Genomic DNA, 24400 nt, shown 5'->3' on the forward strand with positions numbered 1-24400 from the left:
CGATGTGCAATCAAAGCTCTCGAATTTCTGTGATATTGGACAAAGGCACGCTAAACAATTGATAGGAAGCGCACCAGGCCCCACGGTGCCGATATCAAGGTGCGTGAAGTGGCTTGATTAATCTAGCTATGAGCGCCAGGCGCGCCTAGCTATAAAGTGGTGTGGCCGATCCCTTATATAAAAGTAGGATTTAAACTGGGGTTCAGGCCTTAGGCCTAAGTTTAGCTAACTACTATCTCATACCCCCCTTTTAACTAATACCTCCTATACCCTATAAAGCTATTCTTATCCTAAAGTAGTAATTAGATTAATTATATAATTATTAGCTTTATTCTTAACTATCTCCCTTATACCTTCTTTTTTATATTAACTTTATTATCTTATTTTACTTCTTAAAATACTTCTAACCCCTAATTTTTAGTTATATACTAATTATAATATAGAACCCTCACTAACTTTAAAATAACCTTAATATAAATTTAAACTATATAGTTTAATAGTTTAGTTACCTCTAGATTATATAGATTTAGATTAAAAGAACTAGTAACTTAACCCTAAAGTTTTAAGTTTAAATTAAATTTATAGTAATTAGGTTTAGTTAACTTCTTAATACTAATTAAATAATATAAGTTTTATATTTTATAATTAAGTTTAATACTCTAAAATAAATAGAGTTTATAGATTCTTATAAGAATTAGTTCTAAAATATATTAATATTTTATATAAACTTAATTAACTAAGATAATTATTAGAAGATACTATAAAGTTTAGTTCTCTTTTTATTTTTATTTTAACTTATACTTTTAAAATCTAATTAAAATTAAGTAAATTAAACTTAAACTTATATCTCTTTTAGTAGTTAGTATTATTATATTTTTAATATAGATAAATATTAACTAAGATATCTAATTTAGTAATAAACTTATAACTTAGTAAAGTTAAAGTCTTTAATTACTTTTTAAGCTTTTATTATTAGATAATTTCTTATATAGGAGACTTTTATAGTTAATAATTTAACTATTAAAAAGAGTAAATTAAAGTAATTAAAATAATATAAAGTTTAACTATAAAAGTTAATTAGTTAGTAAGATATAAAGANAATAAAGTTATTATATATAAAAGAAATAAATAAATATATAGATTTAATTAAAATTAAGCTTTAAGATATTATCTTTAGATTAAGACTTATTATTAATTATAAGTAGTTTAGATAAACTTAGTATTCTAATAAAATTATAATACTTCTCTACTATTAGTAGTTTAGTAAGGCTATTAGTAATTATTTTATAAGTTAGGATATAATTAATCTTAAAGTCTCTATTACTAATATTATTAATAATTTAGTAATATTTAATCTTAATATAGTATAGTTTAAGTAACTATTTACCTAATAGATAATTATTAAGGGTATTTATAGAATCTATATATACTTAGAGGGGTAGTTAAATAGAGATATTTATCCTTTTAAAGAGGTCTATAATATATAATAAAGCCTTCCCTCTAAGTATTAGATTTATCTATTTAGTTTTATAGGTTAATATAGCTATAAATAATTATAATACTAATTTCTAAGTAATTAGTACTCCTCTATATATAACTATATAGCTAGTTATTAACTTACCTATTCTTTTATAATTAGACTAACTAATATTATAGAATACTAATAATTTAAAGTTATTAATAGAATAACCTAAACTATTAAGGTAAAGTACTAGTTATTATAAGCTATAGAGATATCTCTATATTAATTTTAGTAATTTATTATATTTTTTAGAGGTATATTATTAATCTCTAGTAGCCCTACTTATAGGTATTATAATATCTAGTTATATACTATTTATAATCTATTATAACTTATTTAGATTATTTTAATATTTATATATCTTAGTAGGTGTTTTATATTATTCTATAATCTTTAGTAACTAAGTATTACTAAGGGGGTAGGGAACTTAGTTATATCTAGTAATACCCTTCTCTATTAATATATTATTAATATACTTAGTCTATAAGATCTAAAATTATTTTATCTTTTAGTAGTAAATAATTTTAAACCTAAGAAACTATTATACTTTACTTAAATCTTTAATCTAGAAGAAGTTATATAAATTATTTTTAAAGTTATTAACTTATTTAATATTAGGTATAATAATAAGTATATTATTAATATAAAGTAATATTATAATACTATCCTTATTAATAAGAATATAAGGTTCTTTTAGGAGTAAATTAAACCTTAATTACTTAAGGATAGTAATAATTTATTTATACTAGAGAAAAGAGGATTCTCTTAGTTTATAGAGAGCTCTTTTTAGTCTATAGAACTAGTTAGTTCTATTATTAAACCTATAGGGTTAGGTAATAAAGATATTATAATCTCCTATAAGGGTATTTAAGAAAGTTATAACTATATTAACTTAGTAAAGTTTTAGATCTTTAAGGGCTATAATTAATAAAAAGACTTATAGAATAATAAAATTAATAATAGTAGTATAAACTATCTTATTATTCTTATCTTAAAAGTTACTATAAATAACCTATTTTACTTTAACTCTATTAAGTCTTCTATCTATAATAACTTTTTTATTATATACTTATTTACTTAGGAGATATTTAAAGCTATCTAGGAGCTTTTTAAACTATTAGTATTCTATCCTTTATAAGCTTTTAACTTAAGTCTTTATAGTATTAAAAATAGCTAACTTTAGAGGTCCTTCTTCTATTACCTCCTACTTCTTAAAGGTTATAGGTAAGTAAATCTCTAAACTAAAGGCCTATAATAGATTAGACGCTAAGAAAGTAAAAGTAACTAGTTCTTAGTCTATTTCATTATTAATTAAGTTAATCTTTATAACCCCTATTTTACTAAATTCCTTATTAAACTTCTTTATATTATATAATACCTAAGTTTTAAGTATCTAGGTTATTTAACTAAAAGAAGAAGTAGCTACTCTTAGTGATCTTATAAGAGTAAAGCCTCTACTACTACTTCTTAATCTTCCCCTTAGTTTTCTTTATATTAGTTAAGGTATTTAGAGGGAAATAATAAAAGATCCTAGCTATAGTAATATAGTAGGGGAACTCTATTACTAATAAGGGATAGTAAGAGAACTCTAACTTAGAGGAGTAGTAAGAGAATATTAGTATAGAAGAGAATCTTCTTCTAATATTAATTATACCTATATATTTATAGTACTAATATTTTATATTAATATATATAATTCTAAATTTAGAGTTAATAAACTACCCCTCTTTCTATTAACTTCTTTTTATTCTTAAGGAGGCTTATCTTCCTATTCTTATTTATTATTACTCTCTAATTCTTAGGCTTCTTCTAAATATAAATTATCTACCTCCTCTTAAAGTAGTTCTTATTTAGTAGAATAAATATAATAGTATAACCTTATATTTAAATTATAAAACTAAGACTTAGCTTTATAGGTTATAGTTAGTAGTTTATTACTATACTTATAGGTTTTTAGCTTAACCTCTTCTCTTAGCTATAAGTTATTAAATTTAACTAAGAGGAGCTCTCTTTTATCTTCCTTAAATATTATATCCCTTACTTACTAAATATTATTAGTCTTTTTAATAAGAATATAGAAGATATTACTATAGAGGTTATTATATCCTATAAATCTTCTAAGTTTAGTTCTAAGTTTTATCTTCTACCCTTTTATATATAGATAGCTATCTAAGTAAATATAAATATAAATTTAGTAACTTTAATAGTAGAGATAGTATATATATAGTTTTCTTATAATAGGAGATATATTAAAGGTATTTATTAGTTTTTTATAAGGACTAATATTATTTTTACTATTAAATAGTAGATTACTAATTTTTATAGAAGTCTTTATTAATTAAAGCTAGAAGGATTTAGAAAGGCTAGCTTCTATATATATTATTTATACTTTTTATTATATAGCCCTATTAAAGCTTTCTACCCCCCTATTCTACTAATAAGAGTAAAGTATTACTATTTCTAAGATAAAACCTTACTTTTAAGTAAAAAGCTCTATTACTTTAAGAAGAGCTATATTATTATCTATAATAACTTTAGAGAAGTAAATAATACTATTTATTATTATAATCTTTCTCAAAAACTAGCTTTATAGCTAAATAGCTATATCTTTCTTTAATTTAAATACTTAGAACTATTTATAATTTAAAAAAGCTTCTATAATATAAAAGCTATAAGTAATACCTCTAAAACCTTATAGTATTAGTTCTAAGAAGTTAATCTAAAGTCTCTAAAAAACCTAAGTTAGTTATTTTTATTATTTATTATTAGGTTATTATATTAATTTTACTATAAGGTAGATATAATACTTATATCTTATAGGAGGTACTCTAAAGAGGTTTATATTAGTATCTCTTATAGTAGTAATAGTTACTTCTCTAGATAAATACTTTAGATAAGTATAAAAAGTTTAGTAATCTAGCCTAAGAGAGCTAAATTTATCACCTTAGTTAGAAGAATAGATTTAAAGCTAAAGGACTTATATATCCTATTTAAAGTTAGTAATAGTTTTAGATATATTTTTATAAACTAAGGTATTATCTAGACTATTAAAATAAATACCTATCTTCTAAAGAAGATTAATATTAATAATTTATACTATATTATAAGGTTTATAGAGGGTACTATATAGTTAGAAAGTAGTTTTTTTACTACTTAGCTTAGTAGTAATTACTTTAGCTATACTAATAGTTTAGCTAATTTAGTCCTTTCTACTTATATAATTTATAGTTAATCCTTAAGGGAGATCTTAAAGTTCCTTAAAAATAGAGAGATTATTAAGAATATATCTACTAATACTAATATCTAGTATAAAGGAGTTTATCCTCCTAATTAAGGTTATAGATATAATATATTAACTTAGTTATATTTTCTAGTTATTATTTTCTTCTTTATTAACTTCCTTAATAGTATTATATATAAAGAAACTATTAGTCTCTATATCTATAACTTAACTAATAAAACTATAGTTAAAATATATAGATTCCTTTATTAGTTACTTCCTAACTCCCTATATATATATAATTTTATATAAATCTTTAGCTAGAGATTAAGGGTTAAAATATAGATTAGATACTCTAAAGTCTTCTACTAAGAATAATAAAAAGGTTCTCTTCTAAACTTAGGCTAATAGGGTATCTATAAAAGCCTTAGATTATTAGTTAATATCCTATTTAATATTAAAGTTTCTAAAGATACTATTTTAAGTTTAACTTTTTGAGGTAAATACTAAAGTAAATACCTATATTATTAATTACTAAGTTATTAGTAGTTTATTAATATATTTAAACTTATTATATACTAAAGTATAATACCTATAATATCTAAGGGAATAATTATTATATTTATCTAAGTATAATATTATCTTTTTATAGTAATAGTTATATATTTTATATTTATAAAGAGTTTTAAAATACTTAATATTATAAGAAATATATAAATCTTATAGTTCTATACTTTTAAACTTAAAAGCTTAAGTTTACTTCTTTATAGTAAACTTCTTCTTAGTTAATAGAGCTTTAATACTTTAAGAGGTTTATTTATATTATTCCTTTTTATTTAAACCTCTAAGTTCTTATAAGAAGTTATTATAATTTTAAATCCTTATAATAAAGTTATTCTCTATAGAGTCTATTTTAATTTAATTAAAATATCTAAAACCTTAGATAAGTCTATAGATAAGAGCTATAATTAATAAGCTTATATTAGAACTATTTAGTTTATTAAAAATTAAGTAAAGATCTTATATAAAATCCTTAGTATTACTATAGTTAATTCTAGTTATTCTATTCTAATTATTATAAACTTTACCTATAGCTAGTTTATTAAACTTCTAAGTATATTCTTTAGTCTTAATAAAGATATAGAAAGCTAAAGTTATAATAGAAAAACTATTATTAATTATTTCTTCTAAGAGATTATATTAGATCTTCTCTATAAATAACTATTTAATAAGTATAAAACCTATAAGTATTAGATTACTTAAAGAGCTTAGATCTTTAATTATTACTACTTTATTTTCTTTAAAAACTATATCTCTATTATATCTAATTAGTATCCTTTTAGCTATTAAGTAGAAGAGTAATTTTATTACTTTAAAAATATTCTTAAGATTAATCTCCTATAGTTTAAAGTTTATAGCTTTAATTAACTTAGGAATAATATTATATATTAAACTTCTTAGATCTAATCTTTTACTAGTTACTTTCTATATAACTACTCTAGCTATAAGGTCTATAGTAGAAGAAAGGGGAGGGTTAGTCTAAAATAATCCCCTTCTAGTAGAGCTAAAAAAAGATAGAGTTAGATTACTAATTAAAGATATATTAATTCGTTTAATTAATTTAATAGTTTAAGAGAAGTTTAAGAAGTAGTTATAAATAATTATTAGATATTTATTAAGTAATTATTACTATATAACTATAGTAATTATTAAATAATTATTAATTTTAGTAACTTAGGGGCTAAGGAGATTTTATAAGTAGGAGATATATATTATAATAGCTATAACCTCTATTTAGAAATATTACTTCTAGTAGCTTAGTAATTTATTAATTACCCTATAGTAATTATTAGACTATAAAGTTAGAGTCTTAATAGCTACTTAGGAATAACCTCACTATCTAGTAGATAGATTTAGGTATTTAGAGGGCTTATAACCTACGTGAAGTAGCTTAATTAATCTAGCTATAAGTGCTAGGCGCGCCTAGCTATAAAGTAGTGTAGCTGATCCCTTACGTAAAGGCGGGATTCAGGCTGGGGTTCGGGCCTCGGGCCCGGGCCCGGCCGACTACCGTCTCGCACAAGGGACCGTCGGGACGGTCCCGGCCCCACTAGGAACGACCCCACCATGCGGACTTGTCAGCCAAAGCTCCCCCGCAAGCTCTGATTCGTCCACACCGCGAGTTACCCGATCTAGATAGGTAGGACTACTTTAGATCCAACTCCCCTCCTCTCCTGTCTCGCGAACGTCCAGCCACCCGGGACGTTTCGCGCATCTTTGCTTACATATCGCGGCACGGCAACTTCGGATATCTCTGCTTACCAACGCGGACGCGTGCGAAGTAACAAGAAGAAAGGAAAAAAGTCCCTCCTACCGGCCCACCTACCCCAGCACTATGTTCTCCTCATCCTCGTCCTCCGCAGCGAGGACCCCTGCACCGCCGCCGGCGCCGGCTCCGGCATCGTCAACAAGCACCGCGACGACATCCCAGCACCTCAGCGTCTCCAGCGCGGCGCGCCCGCAGCAGTCGCAGTCGAGCAACACCTCCGTCTCTGGGGGTCCTCCCGGCCCCGCGCCGCAGCAGCAGCAGCTCCACCAGACGCTGCCCTCCGAGGACCAGCAGCAGCACATCTCGGAGGCGCGCGCGGCGGTGGTAGCGTCCATTGGCAACATGCTCGACGGGGAGCTGCAGACGCGGGCGCGCATGCTGCACTCCAACGCGGCGGCGCTGGACAAGCAGGAGCGCGACGTGGTCAAGGCGACGGACGCGCTGCGCAAGGAGAACGACAAGCTGGCCAAGTTCACTGTCGACGCGGCACGGCGGGTGAAGGAGCTCGGGAACGTGCAGAACTGGGCTGAGGTGCTGGAGAGGGATTTCCTGGTGCTGGAGGAGACGTTCCGGTTGGTTAGGGAGGGAAGCTGTGAGAGTCGCGGGAGCGGGAGTTGGAGTGGGAGCGGCAGCTGGAGCGGCAGCGAGGATGGGGATGTGAGGATGGGAGAGGGCGACGAGGGCAAGGGGAAGGGGAAGCAGGTTGAGGGGGCGATGGAGCTGGATGGGAGCCACGAGAACTGCTCCGAGGCGAGTCAGAGTGTTACTGAGGCTGGATCGAGCAATGCGAAGGGTTCTGAGACGACTTCTATTTCGACGCTTTGAGGCTGGGTTGAACGGGACACGATACCACTTTACGACGTATGACACTTAACGAGACGAGATACACGCGGAAGCAGCGGTAACGACTTTGCGCCTGGATTATTGGTCTATATGTCTTGTATGAACTTCATAATACATCTCATAACTTTTCGTCAGGTCGCCAGTATTATCACCTGGCCAGGGCAGGCATGCTTTGTCCATAGTTCGGGCTCGCACCTAATGAGGCGCTTAGAAGATGCCGGGCAGCAGGACAAACTTCTTCTTCTTGTAGGTCTCGGGGAACTCCTTGCGGTAGGCGCGCTCCTTGCCCTTGGCCCACTGCGACATCTGAACGCCGCCGATGACGATGAACAGGAGGACGGCCCAGCTGCGGGAGGCGATGACGACGCCAATCCAGGAGATGATCTCGAACATGTAGTTGGGGCAGGTGACGAGGGAGAAGCCGTAGCCGCGGGGGATCTGGCGCTCGGTGCCGCCGCGGGAGCGTAGGCTGGCGAGGTTGAGGTGGACGAGGGCATTGGAGGCCTCGCCGAAGAGGAAGACGATTGTGCCGAGGACGTCAACGGCGTCGTTGCGGGCGAGGGCGGTGGGCGAAGTCGGGGAGTAGATGTGCCAGGCGCAGAGGAGGCCGGAGAAGGCCCAGTAGAAGAAGGAGTTCTTGAAGATGTTGCGCATGGGCATGGTGTTTGCGGAGAACTTGTGGACGAAGAGGGTCTCGTACTCGCGCTTCATGAAGTGGCCGAGGAACATGGCGAAGACGAGAAGCTGGGTCGGGGAGAGGGACTTGTTGGAGGCGCCAGAGTAGATGTAGGGGCGCAGGGCGACGAAGGCACCGTGAATGAGGAGAGGGCCGAGGTATTCGATAACGAAGACGGTGCTCCATGCCATCTGGGGGCCTGTTGTAACCACTCGTTAGCGATTGAGGGGTTTGGGGGCAGGTAGTGAAGCTTCGACATACCGAGATCCTTGACGAGAACCTGACCTGCGGACATCACGGCGGCCTCGGTGCCAATCTGCGCCTTGCGGTTCTTCAGAGTCTTTTGCGTGGCAGGGTCGAAGAGACCAACGCGGTTGAAATCGCCCAAGCCCGTCTCACGGGCGATGAGCTTCTTGACATCCTCAACGGTGGTGTCGGGGGAGATCTCGATCGACTCGGGGAGCTTCTTGACGGGCTGCTTGGGAGCTATTTGGTACGTGTAAGTTTATTTTTCTTTTTTAGACAAGGGGGCTTCTAATCTGCGAATTGCTCAGAACAGGAGACAGAAAGACAATACTTACAGCGACTGCTCAACTTGAGCGTAATTTTGGCGGCCATTGTGGTGATAATTTCCCCCAGAAGTGTTGGAGTGCGGTGTGTACGAGCTGCACTTGTGGTAGGGTTGAAGGATTGTCTTGAAGCTGGAGGGGGGCCTTCGAATTCGTTGGGAACCATGCAGTGCTTGAAGCACGGCCGTTGCATGGACACCTCGGCTTGTGTGGGGTCGCACCGAAAGCGCACTTATCCCGCCTATTCAATTAACACATGTATGCGTTAAACCAATTGCTAAGGTTTGAGGGCATCGCGACCTCATTGATCACGGTGAACATTGCAAAAGGCACACAAAAAAAAAGGTTTGTAGACTCATATAGATAAGCTATTATATGCAGACAAATAAATCCAAAGAACGAGTTCATACATGCCCAGCCCAAAAGCCACCGCACTATTTCATGAGAGTGGCGTAAGTTACGAATAGGGGCTGTTTTGAACATTAGAAACAGTGTCAATTAGCTGGTAACTGGTTTAGATAGACTGCAGCGGAAAGACGTCGTAACGGAGTTGGAAGCAAAAGCTGAGGTCGAGAGGGCGAAAAATCTCGGTGTGGCCTTCGACGGTGGAGCCTACGACGCCCCGTGTGGGATCTACATGTCAGCCTCATCGAAGACTGTCGCTGGGCTGAGCGCCTTCATGATGACCTTGACAATGAGACTGAAAGCTCCCAGTAGGTATGCTGCCGGTATGATGGATAGGCAGGAAGGTGCGGGAAAGTGTGTCTCTATTGCGGAAAGAGCACCTAGCCCTGGGGGCTGGACTGCGCTGGCTTTAGCAACTTCCGCACCTTGACTGATCGGGATCACGTACCCTAGAAAACAGCATTTGCACCTTCGAAAGGCCAGGCAAAATGGTGCCGCGTGTCGACGACGTCGGTATGGGCTTCTCCATGCCTCGGTTCCCCAGCCTCGATCAAATTCCCTAACGATTTCCCCTACGCAACCTTGCTGAATCTGCAAGCAGAAAAGACAAAACTTGCCCTCGAGCCAGATTTAGAAAGTTCGCGATTCTGTGCGCAAAAAGAGTTGTGTGAATTTCCAAGGTTGCCCGTAATCATCTGTATTGCGCTTCCAAATCCAACCTCCTCCTGACCGTTGCCGCCCAACTTATGCCAGAGACAGAGTGTATTCCGTGTACCTTTGTGACTAGAAACAAGTGGCTTTGAATGGGTCTTGCTGGTCTTTGGGTCGTGTTCTGGATATGGTCAGCTCATGGAGCAATTCCTTTATCGTCGTCTTCCTTGTTTGGCCGAAGCGGACCAGGAGGTCGAGACAAGTTCCTGCGTCCTATTGAGTTTGATCAATATTCTGGAAGTCTCGCTCGGAAAGTCTCAGGGGTAATACGTACGGAATAGTCCAGTGTTCTGGGTAATGTTCAATATTCACCCTGAGGTCGGCTTTGGTCCGAGTCGAAGAGGTTGTTTAACCGGTCCTGGACCTGCTTTTTTCTCGCTTCGCCAGTAACCTTTGTGACGACCTCTTGCCTCGTAGTTGCCTTGCATAAAGTAGACGCTCGGCGAGGCTGTCCGCAGGTAGGTACACTGCCTACACCCCCACGTTTCCGTCGAACTTTCTTCGCAACATCAACCTAACGCTCTGCATCCGCCCGCATCACCGACGGATTTTCTCATCGTAACCATCATTTTTTGTCCATCAATTTTCTGCGCGGCGCGCTGACTTACCTCGACGTTCCATTCCATCCTTATTCGCCACCTCTTCCCCTCGCAGTCGACATATTCGCTTCTTATCGTATTAATATCCACCAACTTCGGCATGCCTTTGTAGAACGAAGGGAGTCGCCCAGCGGTACCACCTATCCATACGGATTCCCTTCCCAACATCACACCATTGGCCCCCGACTTTGTGCGAGGTCGCGTCGCCCATATCAATCCGATCGCGTGCTTGCCGGACACCAACGTCGTCATGACCCAGTCACAGAGTCATCCCGACACCATCGCCGCTGCCTCCGCGCCAGTCTTCGAGCGCCACCAGGACGACAGCTCTCCGATTTCAGCCCATCATGAATCTTGGCCTACCTCACCTTCAAATTTTGATGGCGATACCGACGTTGACCGAGATGCCTATAAACGATCGCTAGCAAACCGGCCTCCGGCCAATGCGCCTAAGGGGCCGGCAGCCGATCGATTTCGCGGACAGAACCAAGGCAGTCGGCCACCGCCCAACGCTCCGACTGGCCCTGCTGCTCATAGAAAGAAGGAAGTGAATCGGAACCATTTCGGCAGATCACATCAGCAACCGGTAACTCTAGCCGTCGCGCATCCGAATTCCAAAAGTTGGGCTAGCAAGGACTACGGAGAGATGAAAATGTTCGAGAAGGGAATGGAGCAGATGAAATATAGGCGCATGGCTAATTCTCCTTGTGTCCCCCGAACTGCCTCGGAATACATGATCCTCAGAGAAGAAAATTTGCAAAAAGCCAAGCAACACATTGCGTGGAAGAAGCAGCATGACGAAGAGGAAACGGATGATCGAGTAAGCAATAACAAGAACACGTCTCTGCCCTGCGAAAAGCTTTCATCGCGCGAGTTGTTCCCGAGGCGCAATGCGCAGATATACTGGCATGCCGGCTCCACCAAGGACCTCCGAGACTGGCCAACTCCTAACGACTTCAAAAACCATGGGGATAGGAGGAACGAGCAAGGAAAGAAGCAAATTCTTCCCCCAGACCAAATAAACGAGTTTCAGCCGATAGACTCAAGAAAATCAAACGGCGTACACAAGGACGCGGCGGCCTCAGATGATCAGCAGATCAGACTCGAAGAGCTTTCTGAGCGGTGCCAAGAGCTGATCAAGGACTTGATCGACGCGGGCGACGAGAAGAACACTGAGAGATATGTTTAGGAACATGTAAGAGGGGGATGGGAGGAACATGGATGGTACCTGGTTGATGGGCGAGGAGCCATGCTTTGGCAACTTACCGTTGGACACGAACAGAATTCTTACGATGCTTGGCTTGACTGGCAGCAGCTTCACCAGCAACATCTAATCAAAAAGAAGCGGCGTTACCAGCAGCATCTCAGCAAAAAGAAGCGGCTATATGCTTTACAGAGCATCCCGGAATAGGCGTATCAGCGCCACAGAGCGAGAACGGTTTGATTGTGAGTGGCCGGTTGGATGGCCCAGGGAGTACGGTTTTGCAACATTATTGAGCTCAGGGTCAGCTTATATCGGAATCCTAGCGACGTAGCAATGAGAGAAACATTTCCCTCGGTTTTGAGTGGTTGATGACAATTGCTGATCCTCTTCTACTGACGTGCTGGTGTGGGTTGAGAGAGGGAAGTTGAATTTAAGTCAGGCCGAGAATTGCCTCAAACAAGAGGCGCACTTAGCAAACTTGGCATGAGTGCAAAGTCAGCGCAATTGGAAGAGCCTTTAGCTTTATGGTGAGGTGGCCTCCGGCATTTGTCTGTTTTAAAGCAGCGCGCCTTAGCTTTATCAAAGACACGTAGACAAAAGACCGACGTAGACATCAATGTCCTCAAACAAGCTTCAATACAAAGTGAGGTGAGGTAATCCGAAGCTGGCAAGCTCTCCCCGCACTCAGCCAAGGTGCAGGAGCTGTGAGCTCAAGCAAGTAAGGTATTGATCCAGAGTTCAGCCGGACCCTCACACCAGACGGGCAGCAGCCAGTGGGAGCGCTCCGTCCAAATGCGGTCGGGTGAGGGGTGGAGACCTCAGCCTCTCGCTTTCTCTGTCCTTTCAAACTCCACGTCCAGGCTTCTTTCACAGCTCAGTGGTCCGTCCTGGTCAAATCTTTCCTCCACACAAATAAACCTCCCCTACTCGCTCTCCTGCCTCTTCACTCCTCTCGACACCACTCCCACCCCCCCGATTCCATCCCCCCATACCATTGCGCATCCTCCTCTCGCGTTGTATTTTTTCCTCATTCTACCCAGCAGCGCATCAATCGCAACTTGATTTCATTTTTCTATTTCCATCGTTCCGCAGTCGCAACTACCAGCTTCGTTGCGTGCTTTACGCGACCCCTCCCACAGCCGAGATGTCAGAATTCTTAGGGTACGGAGACCTGTCCACCACGCCCCCGATCCACTCCCATCGCGTCTTTAAATGCGCGCAATCTCACTTATTTCGCTAACTTCCTTTCTCTTAGATCTCGCATCTCCCTCATCTCCAAAAGCGACATTCGGTAAGGACTTGGTGGACGTCCACGTTGCTCCCCAGTCCCCTTGCTCATCACCTCTAGATATGTCGGCGTTCTGCACGAGATCAACTCGGACGAGTCCACCGTCTCGCTCGAAAATGTCCGCTCTTTCGGCACCGAGGGTCGAAGGAGTAGACCCGAAGAAGAGATAGCACCTTCCGATCAGGTTTACGACTACATCATCTTCCGCGGCAGCGATGTCAAGGACTTGAGGATCGAGGACCACCCGGCTATCAAGGAGAACAAGCCTCCTGCTATGCCCGAGGACCCGGCTATTGTCAACGTAAGTTTTGTCCTTCTTGCCCACCCTCCTTGACAACGCCTGTATGATGAAGTATTGCGGATGTAAAAATTATCGTCTCGTCGGAAAAGCGCAAAAACGATGTCGAAATTTCCGTTGCCTTCCTTCTGACTCACGGCTCTACCCTGTCTTGGAATATGCACATGCCTTTCGTCTCTGGACATAGCTGACATGTTCCAAACTCAGGCTCGCCCTCGTCCTGGACAAGGATCCAACCAACCGCCGCCGGCACCTGGCTTCGGTCAGCCTCCTTTCCAGAACAACTTCTACCCGCCTCCTGGGCCATGGGGACCTGCCCCTGGGCGCGGCGGCCCTGGTGTGCCTGGCGCTGGCATGGGCGGCATGCCTTACCCTCCTCCTCCAGGCTGGTTTCCTCCTGGTCCTCCCGGCCAAGGTTTCCCTCCCGGACCTGATGGGTGGAACAACTACAACTACCCTCCTGGACCCCCCGGCCCTCGTGGTCCTCCTGGCCCTCAAGGCCCCGGTGGTGCGCCCGGCCAGGTCCCCGAGAACCGCGGTGCGCCCGGCGCCCAGGAGGCGAAGCCTACCCCGATCGGCGCTGCTGGTGACAAGCAGAAGCCCGCTACCCCGGCGGCACAGGGAGCTCCGAGTGAGCCCAAGGCGGCTCCTCCGCCTGGCCTCCAGCAGGCCCCTGCACCCACACCGCCAGTCGAGTCGAAGCCTTCGGTTGCCGAGGTCAAGGCAACGGCTGCTTCTTTGAACGCAGCTGGCCCTTCCAAGCCTGTTGAGTTGCCTGTGCCGACGGGACCTAAGAACCCTGCGCGTGTTCAGCCTGCCATTCCTCTGGCTGCGTCCATGCCCAAGGCCTTCCCTGTTCCTATTAACGAGAACACCGCTGCTCAGTCTGCGCCCAAAGCCGCCGCTGCACCAACGGCTGCGACTGTGAGAGATGCCACCGAGGCCGCAAAGGCTGCCGTTGCTCTCGCTATGGCCAACATGAATGCTGGCGCCGCTGCCGTCTCCGCCCCGCCCCCTCAGGGCAACGGCAACGCCATGGATAACCTCACTAAGAAGGTCAACGAAATGAGAGTCAATGCTGCTCGGACTACGCCCGCAGGTGGACGTGGCCGTGGCCGTGGCGGGCGACAGGGACAGGGCCAGGCCAAGGTCGACGTCCCCGATGCGGATTTCGACTTTGCTCAAGCCAACGCCAAGTTTAACAAGGACGACTTGGTCAAGGAAGCCATCGCCGGCTCTCCTCTGGGCGAGACCCCAACCAACGGAGCTGCGCCCGAGGCGCCCGCTGTCGAGACGACTGGTGCTAACCCGCCGATTGCATACAACAAGACGCGGTCATTCTTCGACAACATTTCTAGCGAAGCCAAAGACCGCGCCGAGAACAACGGCCAGAAGCCGGGTGGTCGTGAATGGCGCGGCGAGGAGCAACGCAAGAATATGGAAACCTTCGGCCAGGGCAGCGTTGACGGTGGATACCGAGGCTACCGTGGCAGAGGTCGTGGCCGAGGCCGTGGCTATGCTGGTCGTGGTACAAGAGGTGGATTCCGCGGCCGTGGCGGCCAAGGTGCCACCCCTCCGGCTGCGAACTAGGAGCAGTATGCGACTCGGATGTCTACGGTCAGATCGCGTGGCTTCGCCGAGTGAAAACCACAGACTCGACGAAGAAAAGTTCATGATTTCTATGGACATCATTCAGTTTTGCATGGAGATACTGAAAGGAGTTCCTTTCACAACACTTTCTATGATGTATTATCACTCCCTCGATTATCGGGTTTTCTCGGATTCCGTTGGCGACGGGAGCACTGGGCTGGCAAGTCCCTTATTGGTTTGGCCAGAAGGGCAGGAATCATAGGACTGCTATTTTGATACGCATGGGATCGGCTGGAGTTTGGCAAGTGGTAGCCGCAAGAGCTGCGGTCTCATGATTGCGAATGACGACAAAAGGGATTTCAGGCGTGGTGGCAAGCATTAAGTTCTAGGAAAAGAACGAGGGAGAGATCCATGCGACATGGAATGACGAAACGGAAAAGCGGCAAGTTTTTTTTGGTGGCACTCCTAGAAACAGGCAACAAGCAAGAGAGGCGGAGTTTAAGCCTCGTTTGCAGAAAATACAAAGACTGTTAGTCGCCGCCATTGAGAAATGCCACACCGTGCTTGGATAACAGTTTCTCTCGTGATGCTAGGCGTTGCCTCGCCCTGAAGGTCTATGCACAATTTCATAATCAACGACTCACAACGAGGAGATGCAGTGAGGATGAAGTCGTCAGTGCGATTTATTTGGACGATCCATTGTGCGTCCCCCAATTTCGTGCAATGCTACTGGCCGAAATGTATGGTTGAGTCGAGGTTCACCTGGTTTTGCCTCACAAGAGTTTGCAGCCTACCTTGAGATGTGTGTAAGGTAGGTAGGCCAATTTTCTGCCCCGCCTAACCCCGCCACACGTCATGTTGGCACTTCGGCGTGACGCATTACGGCAAGCAGCCTTTCCGCCAGCACAAATCTTTCTCCTCGACTTCCATACCATTCGTCGCATTTGCCTCAATTGCACAAAATCAAGCACGAAAATTTCTACAAACCCGTCAAAATGTCGAGCCGTCAGCTTCGCAAGCTGCAGAAGCAGCGAGAGCTCGAACAGCTCCAGGAGACGAAGGCGGCCGAAGAGTCCAGCGAAGATGACGAGCCTGAACCCGCGCCTATCAAGCCCCGCCAGAGCTTGTTCGCAGCCCTAGGCGGCGACGACGATGACGACGACGACGATGATGAGGATGAAAAACCCGACAATGCTCAGGAGGAGGCGAAGGTTGAGCCCGAACCCGAACCCGTCCCGCAGCCAGCAAAGAAGAAGAACAAGAAAAAGAAGAAGAAGGCCAAGAAACAGGCAGCGCAGAGCAAGGACGAGTCGGAAGATGAGAAGGATGACGAGATTGACCGGGCGCTTGAGGAGCTCAGCGCTGCGCGCAAGGACGAGTCGAACGCCGCGGCCAACCTTGCGCAGCGGAGCCGCGACGTCGACGAGCTTTTGCAGATCAACACCCAGTACCTCCGAGCTATCAACGAAATGCGCGCGCTGTTCGGAAAGGAAGCTATTCAGACGGCGCAGGAAGAGGAGAGGGCTGAGCTGGAGGCGGCACGAAGAGCGCAGCGACACACGAATCAGGGCGTGGACCTCGAGACTGCTCTCCGAGGCGACCCGCGCAAGAAGCTCCCTGAGATATCACTGCGGCGCAACGTCTTTATTCAGGGCAAGGAGACTTGGCCCCGTGCTACTGCCGTCGGTCTAGTCATGAAGGAAATCAAGAAGGGCACGGACGGTCTCGTGGAGTTCGCCTTTGTCCACGAGCAAGCCTACGATAATGTGCAGATCATGTTCTTCAGCTGCGTCCAGCTGGGTGATCCGATGCAGCTGGTGCAGCTGCTGATGCGACACCCTTACCATATTTCGACCCTGCTTCAGGTGAGCAAGGTTGCCGTGCAAGATCAGAACCAGGCTCTTGCGGCAGACCTCTGCGAGAGGGCGCTATTCACATTTGGCCGGGCTACGACGTCTGCTTTCCGCCAGAAGCTGGAGCAGGGCAAGGCTCGGTTGGACTTCCGTCGCCCAGAGAACCGCGAGCTCTGGCTTGCCGGGTACACATATCTCAAGAGTCTGGTCCGCAAGGGAACCTACAGGACAGCGCTAGAGTGGGCAAAACTGCTCTACGGCTTGAACCCGAACGACCCCTACGGCATGAAATACTTCATCCACGTCCTTGCCATCCGCGCGCGACAGGCGCAGTGGCTCGTGGACTTCCTCAACACCCCGGAGTATGTGTCGGACGAGACGGACGACACTTACATCACGCAAACGCTAGTCCTGGCCAAACTGCAACTCGGTGATTTTGAAGGTGCAAAGACGGCCGCTGTGGCTGGTATGGAGCGCCTTCCGTGGTTGTACTGTGCCATTTTCCAAGCACTCAATCTCGAGGCGCCCCCTCCCCTCTGGGCTGTGCAGCCTGACACTGACGACCGCGATTTCTGGACACGGCTCTATGTGCACCAGGCGAAGGACATTTGGAACAACACGCAGGCAATCGAAGTACTCAAGGAAGCCGTCAAGGTTGCGAAGAAGCCCACAGAGAGCCTCCCGCAAGACAGGCAACCAGATACTCGGACGGCCAGATGGGTGTGGCTTGAAGATGCGCCAAGTCTGCTCGGCGGCATCCCGAGGTCGATCTTGACGCAAGAGCCCAACTACGCTTTCGACCCACTGCCGCCGCCGAAGGAGTCAAACATCTTCACAAGTCAGGGAACACAGATGCCCTGGCGCAGCGGACCAAGCGAACGGGATATGCTGGCTCAAGAAAGGCAGCTCATGAACATGCTGAGGAGACAGCAGGAGCGGGCCGCTGTGATGGGCGGTGCTGGTGCGGCGGGGGCTGGTGCCGGAGAGATGATGGGTGCGTTCCCTGATGACGACGATAATGGTGAGGGCAATGCGTGGGAGGGTGACTTTGTCGTTGATGATGATGACGATCTCGAGGAAGGCGATGGACGTCAGCCGCCGTCCGCCGGTGTTGTGGCGAGACTTGCGGATCTGCTGGCGTCCCTGGTACCTGGCGGGTGGCAGGGCGGGCTTCCAGACGATGACGAGGAAGCAGACCCGGAGGACGACGAGCTGCCGCCGTTGGTGGACGCCGATGAGGACGTCGAGGACAGCGAGCCCCGGATGCCCGGTGGATTCCACTAGAGTGAATATCTGGAGGATTTGCTCGGCCGACCTGTTGAAAAGTTGTACCTCCTCTGTAGTATACTTAGATAAATAGAGCAGCAAACTTGCATGGAACAGTTCCATTGACACATTGAATCTCGACAAAACTTGCCGTTGCCCAGCTCATGAAGACCCGGGCTCATCTGCACACGGACCCCTGCACCCCGTCAGTTACCCGAGACGGGTTCGACCGCACGCGACATCCATGGAGGGAAGCTGGACGCAGCGCGGCAACCATGGTGGGAGGGAAAAGAAAGGACACCTTGAGCTTTCCCGAGCTTCGGGACTGAGAGATGCTGCTTGCTGCACAAGCACCGTCGATCTGGAGGGGAGGGGCTTTTCAGGGGCAGGACCTTGGGACGCTGCAGGTGTGAAAGGCGGCGATGATGTGAAATGAAATGCGCTCAACGGGTACGGGCGGGAATGGGGCACGTTTCAGGGGAAAGGGACAGACACTTTGTTGAACTGGTTCTTCTTTCTTTGGCGAGAGCCATGCTGGAGGTGAGCAAGTTTCAGAACGAGACCTTCGGGGGGTGACGGCCGATTGGAGCGCTGATGCCGGTGTCCGGGGGGCTGGGGGCGCTGGTTCGGGTATTAGGTGTGCTTACCTGACCTGAAGGGAGCTCTTGCGCCATCGACGGCTGAAGCGCTCGGTGGGTGGAAGGTATGCAATTCCACGGTAATTAATAATGCTGATTTGGGATGGATATATAATCTACGTCGTCCCTTCCTTCTCGTCTCATTGAGAAAACGTCGTCAAGTCCGAGATACCCCTTTGTTCCGAAGTCAGAAAGAACTGTCCGTCATCTAGTGCAGCGGAGACCATACCTACACACAGAGCCGCTGCCCCTCCTTTTTTATTTAGCTATCCTACCCCGCCAAAAACGCCATTCCGGAACATCTTCCCATCTACAAACCACAACCACCAACTCTCCCGAATCCTTTTTCGAAACCACCCACGATCAAAATGTCTGAGCACACTTACAAGTTCAACGTCAGCATGAGCTGCGGCGGCTGCTCCGGTGCCGTCGACCGTGTTCTTAAGAAGCTTGATGGTGAGTGCTTTTCGCCGAGAGAGCATGTTCCGTGCTTCACTGGGTGCTTGCTGCACATGTGTCCTGGCGCAAAAACGGCGGTGACACCAGAGGCAATCCTGGCGATGCTCGCAACACGTCCTCCTGGACAAAATTTGAAGCTTTATGTTCGCTAACATGTGGTTCCTCCCAACAGGCGTCAAGTCCTACGAGGTCTCCCTCGACAGCCAGACCGCCACCGTCGTCGCCGAGGAGAGCCTGCCCTACGAGAAGGTCCTGCAGACCATTGCCAAGACCGGCAAGAAGGTCAACTCTGGCAGTGCCGATGGTGTTGAGCAGAGCGTCGAGGTTGCTGCCGCATAAGCCTTCTCTCCGTCGTTGGGAAGGGTGCGCGCGGGCAGGAATATGGGGGAGAGTTTGATACCGAGAGGATGAGCTACTACTGCTGCTGGGAAAGCCTTTTTTGTGCGAGGAGTTACATTTCCGGGTTTTGGACACTACCTTGCCTCTAGGGCGATGTACAGTGCTTTTCACGCATGCGAAATACAGAGGCAGAGATGCCTTCGTTGCGGACAAGTCTGTGGTTGACGCTGGACCTACATTCGTGTTGTTGATGTGACTGGACTCGTGCATGGTCGATGGATTAGGACTCATGAAGTCGTGGTCCATGAAAATGTTCCGATAATTGTGGTACTGTAGACGCCGCATCGTCTTGGTGCCCACGCTGCTGACCAATGCATCCAAGAGTGTCTACTATTGAGCCCAAGAAGCCTTCATCGCCCTTCTTCGCCGGATTCTTGCCTTTTCTGGACTTGTGCCACGTCTTCTTCAGGATGTGACCTTGAACATTGATCCTTGATGTATGCCTGCAGTCGAACTTGATATGTGCTGCTCATCAGCCACACGAAGCCACTCAACTATCTACATGTTATGAGGTTGATACGCTACGAAGTACTGCAAACTGACAAGTGATGAGAGAGTCGTTGCATGCAAGCTCTAATGTCGGTGTGCACAACACGGAAACAAAGAGACAACTCCACAAGAAGAGAAATCAACCACGTAGCCGGCCCCGAGATACGGACAATTGCTCCGGTGCTGGAAGACGTAATCCGACAGGGAATAGGCAGGGAATGAATCAAGATATCCGAGGACGCACCCCGAAACGAAGCCAAGCAAAGAGCTCTCACCTCTCAAAGCTGGACCCTGTCTCGCCGCACATTCAGACAGTTGCAATGGTGATAGGGCTACTGCCCGAGATGCCAGATCAAGCTCGCCGCCGTCGATGTTGCATTGTATGGTCCCTCGGATTCGCGCGTCGATCTTGATGCCTTGTCCAATAGCCTGTTTTTCAGTCCACACATGCAGGAAGCACACGTGAAGCAGAGGACCCTGAGAAACCTCAGATGGACGCAAAGGTGAGCCAACTCACGAATGACCAACTGCTCCTCCGGAGTCCGGTCCTCACAGGGTCCCCACACACGCCGCTTGGATCGGCGGCTTGAACGCCACCCGGGGGACCGGGGGAGGTGTGCCTACAAACGTCATTTCATGCCCTCTACCACAGGCAAACCCCGCCCCATTCCCATGTATCGGCGGCTGGGTGCATTTTTAGAATTTTCTCCTGCTGGGAAGATGGACGACACCTTGAGCACATGGGATGCGTCGCAAATTCTGGATGGTGGGAGCAGGAGTCCAAGTGTTCCCGGATGACGACCAGGGCTGACTACGTTAGACTCGGTGGCGGGGGTACTTTCCCCGTTTTTCTGTTTGCTTGTGTGTGTCCTTCCTGCACCTGTCAAGCGCACTTGCACTTGCCCTCTTATTAGTGCCTGCCTTAACCTCACTCTTGCGCTTGATGGAATGAGACGAGACTTCTAGGTTGCCTCTCTCCAGACTTGAAAACCTGAAGCTGCCATTAAGGACACACACTCCTGACGTCTTGTCCGTTTGAGCTTGACTTCAAACTCGCATCAAGACATAAGAAGAACCTACTTCTGGAAGCGAACCCCAAGACACCTGTTCGTCGCATCTCACTCAAACCCAGGCCCTAACCTGCAACGTATTCTCGCAAACAAAACAAAAATAAAACTCCCCAACCAGCCACCGCCAGCATGGGAACGCCCTTCGTTTCCCTCCTGGAGCCAACCAGGCTCGACGCCTACATTCGCGGCCGCGCGCACGATGAGCAGCCCGCCGCCATACCGAAGTTGTTCTGCGACGCCATGGAGGTGCGCGAGGAGGTCTTCGTGAAGGAGCAGGGCGTGCCCGCAGAGAACGAGTTCGACGCCGACGACAGCCGCGCGTGCCACTGGGTCTCGTACGCTTCGGTCAGTAAGGTCGTCGAGCAGGAGGTCCTCGATGGCGACGGCAATATCGTCAAGCCGCGCCGGAGCAGCACCCGCGCCACGCCCATCGGCACCATCCGCCTTGTGCCCTTCCCGCACGACCCGCACCCGAAGGACGGGGGCGTCTACTGGGACGGCAAGCTCGAGGAGATCAAGGTGGGGGCCGGCGGCGACGGCGAGGCGGTGGAGACGGCCAAGGAGGAGATGAAGAGCCCCGTCAAGGAGGACGGCGTTGTGGGCGCGGCGGAGCACGTCGGCGAGGAGAGGCGGTCGTCGGCGGCGCGGCCGTTTGCAGGGCCGGACCGCGCGACGGACCTGCACGACGGGATCGAGCCGTACGTGAAGCTCGGCAGGCTGGCCGTGATTGAAGGATTTAGGGGCCACCGGATCTCGCTGCTGCTTGTGAACACCGTGCTGGCCTGGTTGAAGGAGAAACCGAGCTATTTCGACCCGAGCATCAAGGAGATGGGCCTGGAGCAGATCGGGGCGTCGACAGCGGAGGAGGTGCCCAAGTGGAAGGGACTGGTGTGCGTGCATGCGCAGAAGCAGGTCGTGGAAATGTGGGAGAAGATGGGCTTTGCCGTTGACGAAGGTATGGGGACTTGGTGGGAGGAGAGCATCGAGCATAAGGGTATGTTTATGCGGTTGGACGTTCAACCCGAGACCACCCCTCTGGTATGAGGGGTCGATCATTTTTGGGCCTTTTGATATGGTCTGTAGATGAGAGGCAGTGGGCTTATGACTTATGATTGACGATGGCCAGTCGTTTACTCTTCTGGACGGACAGTCCATAATATCCTTATTACACTTGCTTCATAGGACATAATAAAGGCCGGTCAATGCCGGTCGTTCATCTCGTAATTCTACCCTGGCCCATCATTTCTCGTCATCACACATGGCTTCGTATGGGGAATCTCCAGGGCACAGCGAGATACGCGGGATGGCTAAGGTATTTGATCATGTGCCCTCTGACGAGCTTGGCTTCGTATTGGAAAACCACCTAGAGCCGTAAGAGACAAGATGCCGTAGCAGCGTTCCCCATTCCCGAACGCGCAAATGCAAAAGGGCGCAACACACATACACTTTTCCTTTTACGAAGAGGTAGAAAAAAAAGGATGATGATTGCCCTGTAATGTAATACCACGCCTCCGTTTGATGTTTGTCCCCAAAAAAGCAAAGTTTTTTTACGACGTAAGAAGGTAGGGTCCCATTTCTTTCGACGGTACTCCTAACATTCCCTTCACAGGCGTGAGTGTGTGATGAAGTTTGTGTTTTTCCTTCCCAAACCCCAGCACTCCTCCCGGTCCCCCAACCAGTCTCTTGTCCCAGTAGCAATTGAAACCCACAAACCCATGCTCGGGCAGTAAAGGTCCCTTTTCCCCTGACGACGAAACCACAGAAAAGTGTGGCGAAACCCTTTATCGGTTGGACTTGGCGACACGCTCCAGCTCGTCCTTCTTCTTGATGGCGTACGAGTTGCTGCTGCCCTTGGCGGCGTTGATCAGCTCCTCAGCAAGGCACTCGGCGATGGACTTGACGTTGCGGAAGGAGGCCTCGCGGGCGCCGGTGGTGAGGAGGGAGATGGCCTGGTTGACGCGGCGGAGGGGGGAGACATCGACGGCCTGGCGACGGACGGTACCGGCGGAACCGATACGGGTGGAGTCTTCGCGGGGACCGCAGTTGACGATGGCGTCGACGGCGATCTGGATGGGGTTCTGGTCGGTCATCAGGTGGATCTAGTGTCGCATGTTAGCCTTCGATTGTCTTGGTTTCCGTGGTTGGCGAAGCCCTTGGTGGTGTGTGTGCGATTGGGGGCTTTTGCTTTCTCCCGAGGGGTTCTCAACGTGTTCCGGGGGTGACGTACGATCTCGAAGGCGTGGGCAACGATGCGGACGGCCATGAGCTTCTTTCCGTTGTTGCGGCCGTGCATCATGAGGGAGTTGGTGAGGCGCTCAATGATGGGGCAGTTGGCCTTGCGGAAGCGCTTGACGGCATAGCGGCCAGCGGAGTGGGTGACATAGACAGGGTTGCGGAGGGAGATGTAGTCACTGTTCGATTGAAGTCCCAATTAGCATCGCAAGTACTCTCTCGTGGTGTCTTGTGTAATTTTTTCTTCTTCTCGTGTCGTATTCGTGTGCGCGCTCAAAGAGGGGGGAGGGAGAGGCTCACGTCAGAGAGATGTCGCGGACCTCAACATCGTAATCCCACTTGTTGAAGAGCTTGACGTTGCCGACCTCCTTGACGACGTCCTTGGGAAGGACGTCGTAGGTGGCGACGTTCTCGACCTCGATATCACCGCCGTCAGACATTTTCGCTCGACCTTTTGTTGGGGGGGTTAGTAGGGAACCTTGGAAAAGGGAGTCTCGAGTGAACGAAGGGGAAAATGTGGTGGTCGTGGATGTGAAGATGTCGAAGAGCCAGTATCTCACCCCAGCTGTGGATAATTTTCGCCTCGAATGCGGTGGCCCAGCCCACAAGGGCTTTCTCGTCTGGCTGGCTGCAATTTTTCCCACGCTTCGACGTCGCCGAAAGTGGGGCGCTGGTCGCATCGGGGCCAATCAGCGGCGATTACGTCAGGAAATTCTTAGGGTATTGGAGCCCTGTGAAAT

At 46.4% G+C, this 24400-nt stretch overlaps 8 protein-coding genes across 8 annotated transcripts; 6 read left to right on the top strand and 2 right to left on the bottom strand.

The window, feature by feature from the left end:
• Positions 1–7137: 7137 nt before the first annotated feature.
• On the top strand, positions 7138–7896 carry GCG54_00003310 (uncharacterized protein; the record flags this gene model as incomplete). The annotated part of the gene is made up of 1 exon (XM_045403383.1): positions 7138–7896. One exon carries the CDS (start codon positions 7138–7140, stop codon positions 7894–7896), a length of 759 nt encoding a protein of 252 aa, XP_045261664.1.
• A 225-nt stretch (positions 7897–8121) lies between these two features.
• GCG54_00003311 (putative enoyl reductase) lies at positions 8122–9208 on the bottom strand (the record flags this gene model as incomplete). The annotated part of the gene is made up of 3 exons (XM_045403384.1): positions 8122–8789; positions 8852–9076; positions 9172–9208. 3 exons carry the CDS (start codon positions 9206–9208, stop codon positions 8122–8124), a joined length of 930 nt encoding a protein of 309 aa, XP_045261665.1.
• A 1916-nt stretch (positions 9209–11124) lies between these two features.
• GCG54_00003312 (uncharacterized protein) lies at positions 11125–12063 on the top strand (the record flags this gene model as incomplete). Its single annotated transcript, XM_045403385.1, has 1 exon — positions 11125–12063. One exon carries the CDS (start codon positions 11125–11127, stop codon positions 12061–12063), a length of 939 nt encoding a protein of 312 aa, XP_045261666.1.
• A 1159-nt stretch (positions 12064–13222) lies between these two features.
• On the top strand, positions 13223–15254 carry GCG54_00003313 (Protein sum2; the record flags this gene model as incomplete). Its single annotated transcript, XM_045403386.1, has 4 exons — positions 13223–13239; positions 13334–13369; positions 13427–13667; positions 13872–15254. 4 exons carry the CDS (start codon positions 13223–13225, stop codon positions 15252–15254), a joined length of 1677 nt encoding a protein of 558 aa, XP_045261667.1.
• A 995-nt stretch (positions 15255–16249) lies between these two features.
• GCG54_00003314 (Transcription factor 25) lies at positions 16250–18391 on the top strand (the record flags this gene model as incomplete). The annotated part of the gene is made up of 1 exon (XM_045403387.1): positions 16250–18391. The coding sequence occupies one exon, from the start codon at positions 16250–16252 to the stop codon at positions 18389–18391; it is 2142 nt and encodes a 713-aa protein (XP_045261668.1).
• Positions 18392–19379: 988 nt separating this feature from the next.
• On the top strand, positions 19380–19809 carry GCG54_00003315 (Metal homeostasis factor ATX1; the record flags this gene model as incomplete). The annotated part of the gene is made up of 2 exons (XM_045403388.1): positions 19380–19467; positions 19643–19809. The coding sequence occupies 2 exons, from the start codon at positions 19380–19382 to the stop codon at positions 19807–19809; spliced, it is 255 nt and encodes an 84-aa protein (XP_045261669.1).
• A 1748-nt stretch (positions 19810–21557) lies between these two features.
• GCG54_00003316 (uncharacterized protein) lies at positions 21558–22472 on the top strand (the record flags this gene model as incomplete). The annotated part of the gene is made up of 1 exon (XM_045403389.1): positions 21558–22472. The coding sequence occupies one exon, from the start codon at positions 21558–21560 to the stop codon at positions 22470–22472; it is 915 nt and encodes a 304-aa protein (XP_045261670.1).
• A 737-nt stretch (positions 22473–23209) lies between these two features.
• Positions 23210–24100, bottom strand: GCG54_00003317 (40S ribosomal protein S5; the record flags this gene model as incomplete). The annotated part of the gene is made up of 3 exons (XM_045403390.1): positions 23210–23527; positions 23656–23839; positions 23961–24100. The coding sequence occupies 3 exons, from the start codon at positions 24098–24100 to the stop codon at positions 23210–23212; spliced, it is 642 nt and encodes a 213-aa protein (XP_045261671.1).
• Between the last annotated feature and the right edge of the window lie 300 nt (positions 24101–24400).

Source organism: Colletotrichum gloeosporioides (assembly GCF_011800055.1).
Source record: "Colletotrichum gloeosporioides strain Lc1 chromosome Unknown consensus_63, whole genome shotgun sequence".
NCBI lineage: Eukaryota > Fungi > Ascomycota > Sordariomycetes > Glomerellales > Glomerellaceae > Colletotrichum > Colletotrichum gloeosporioides.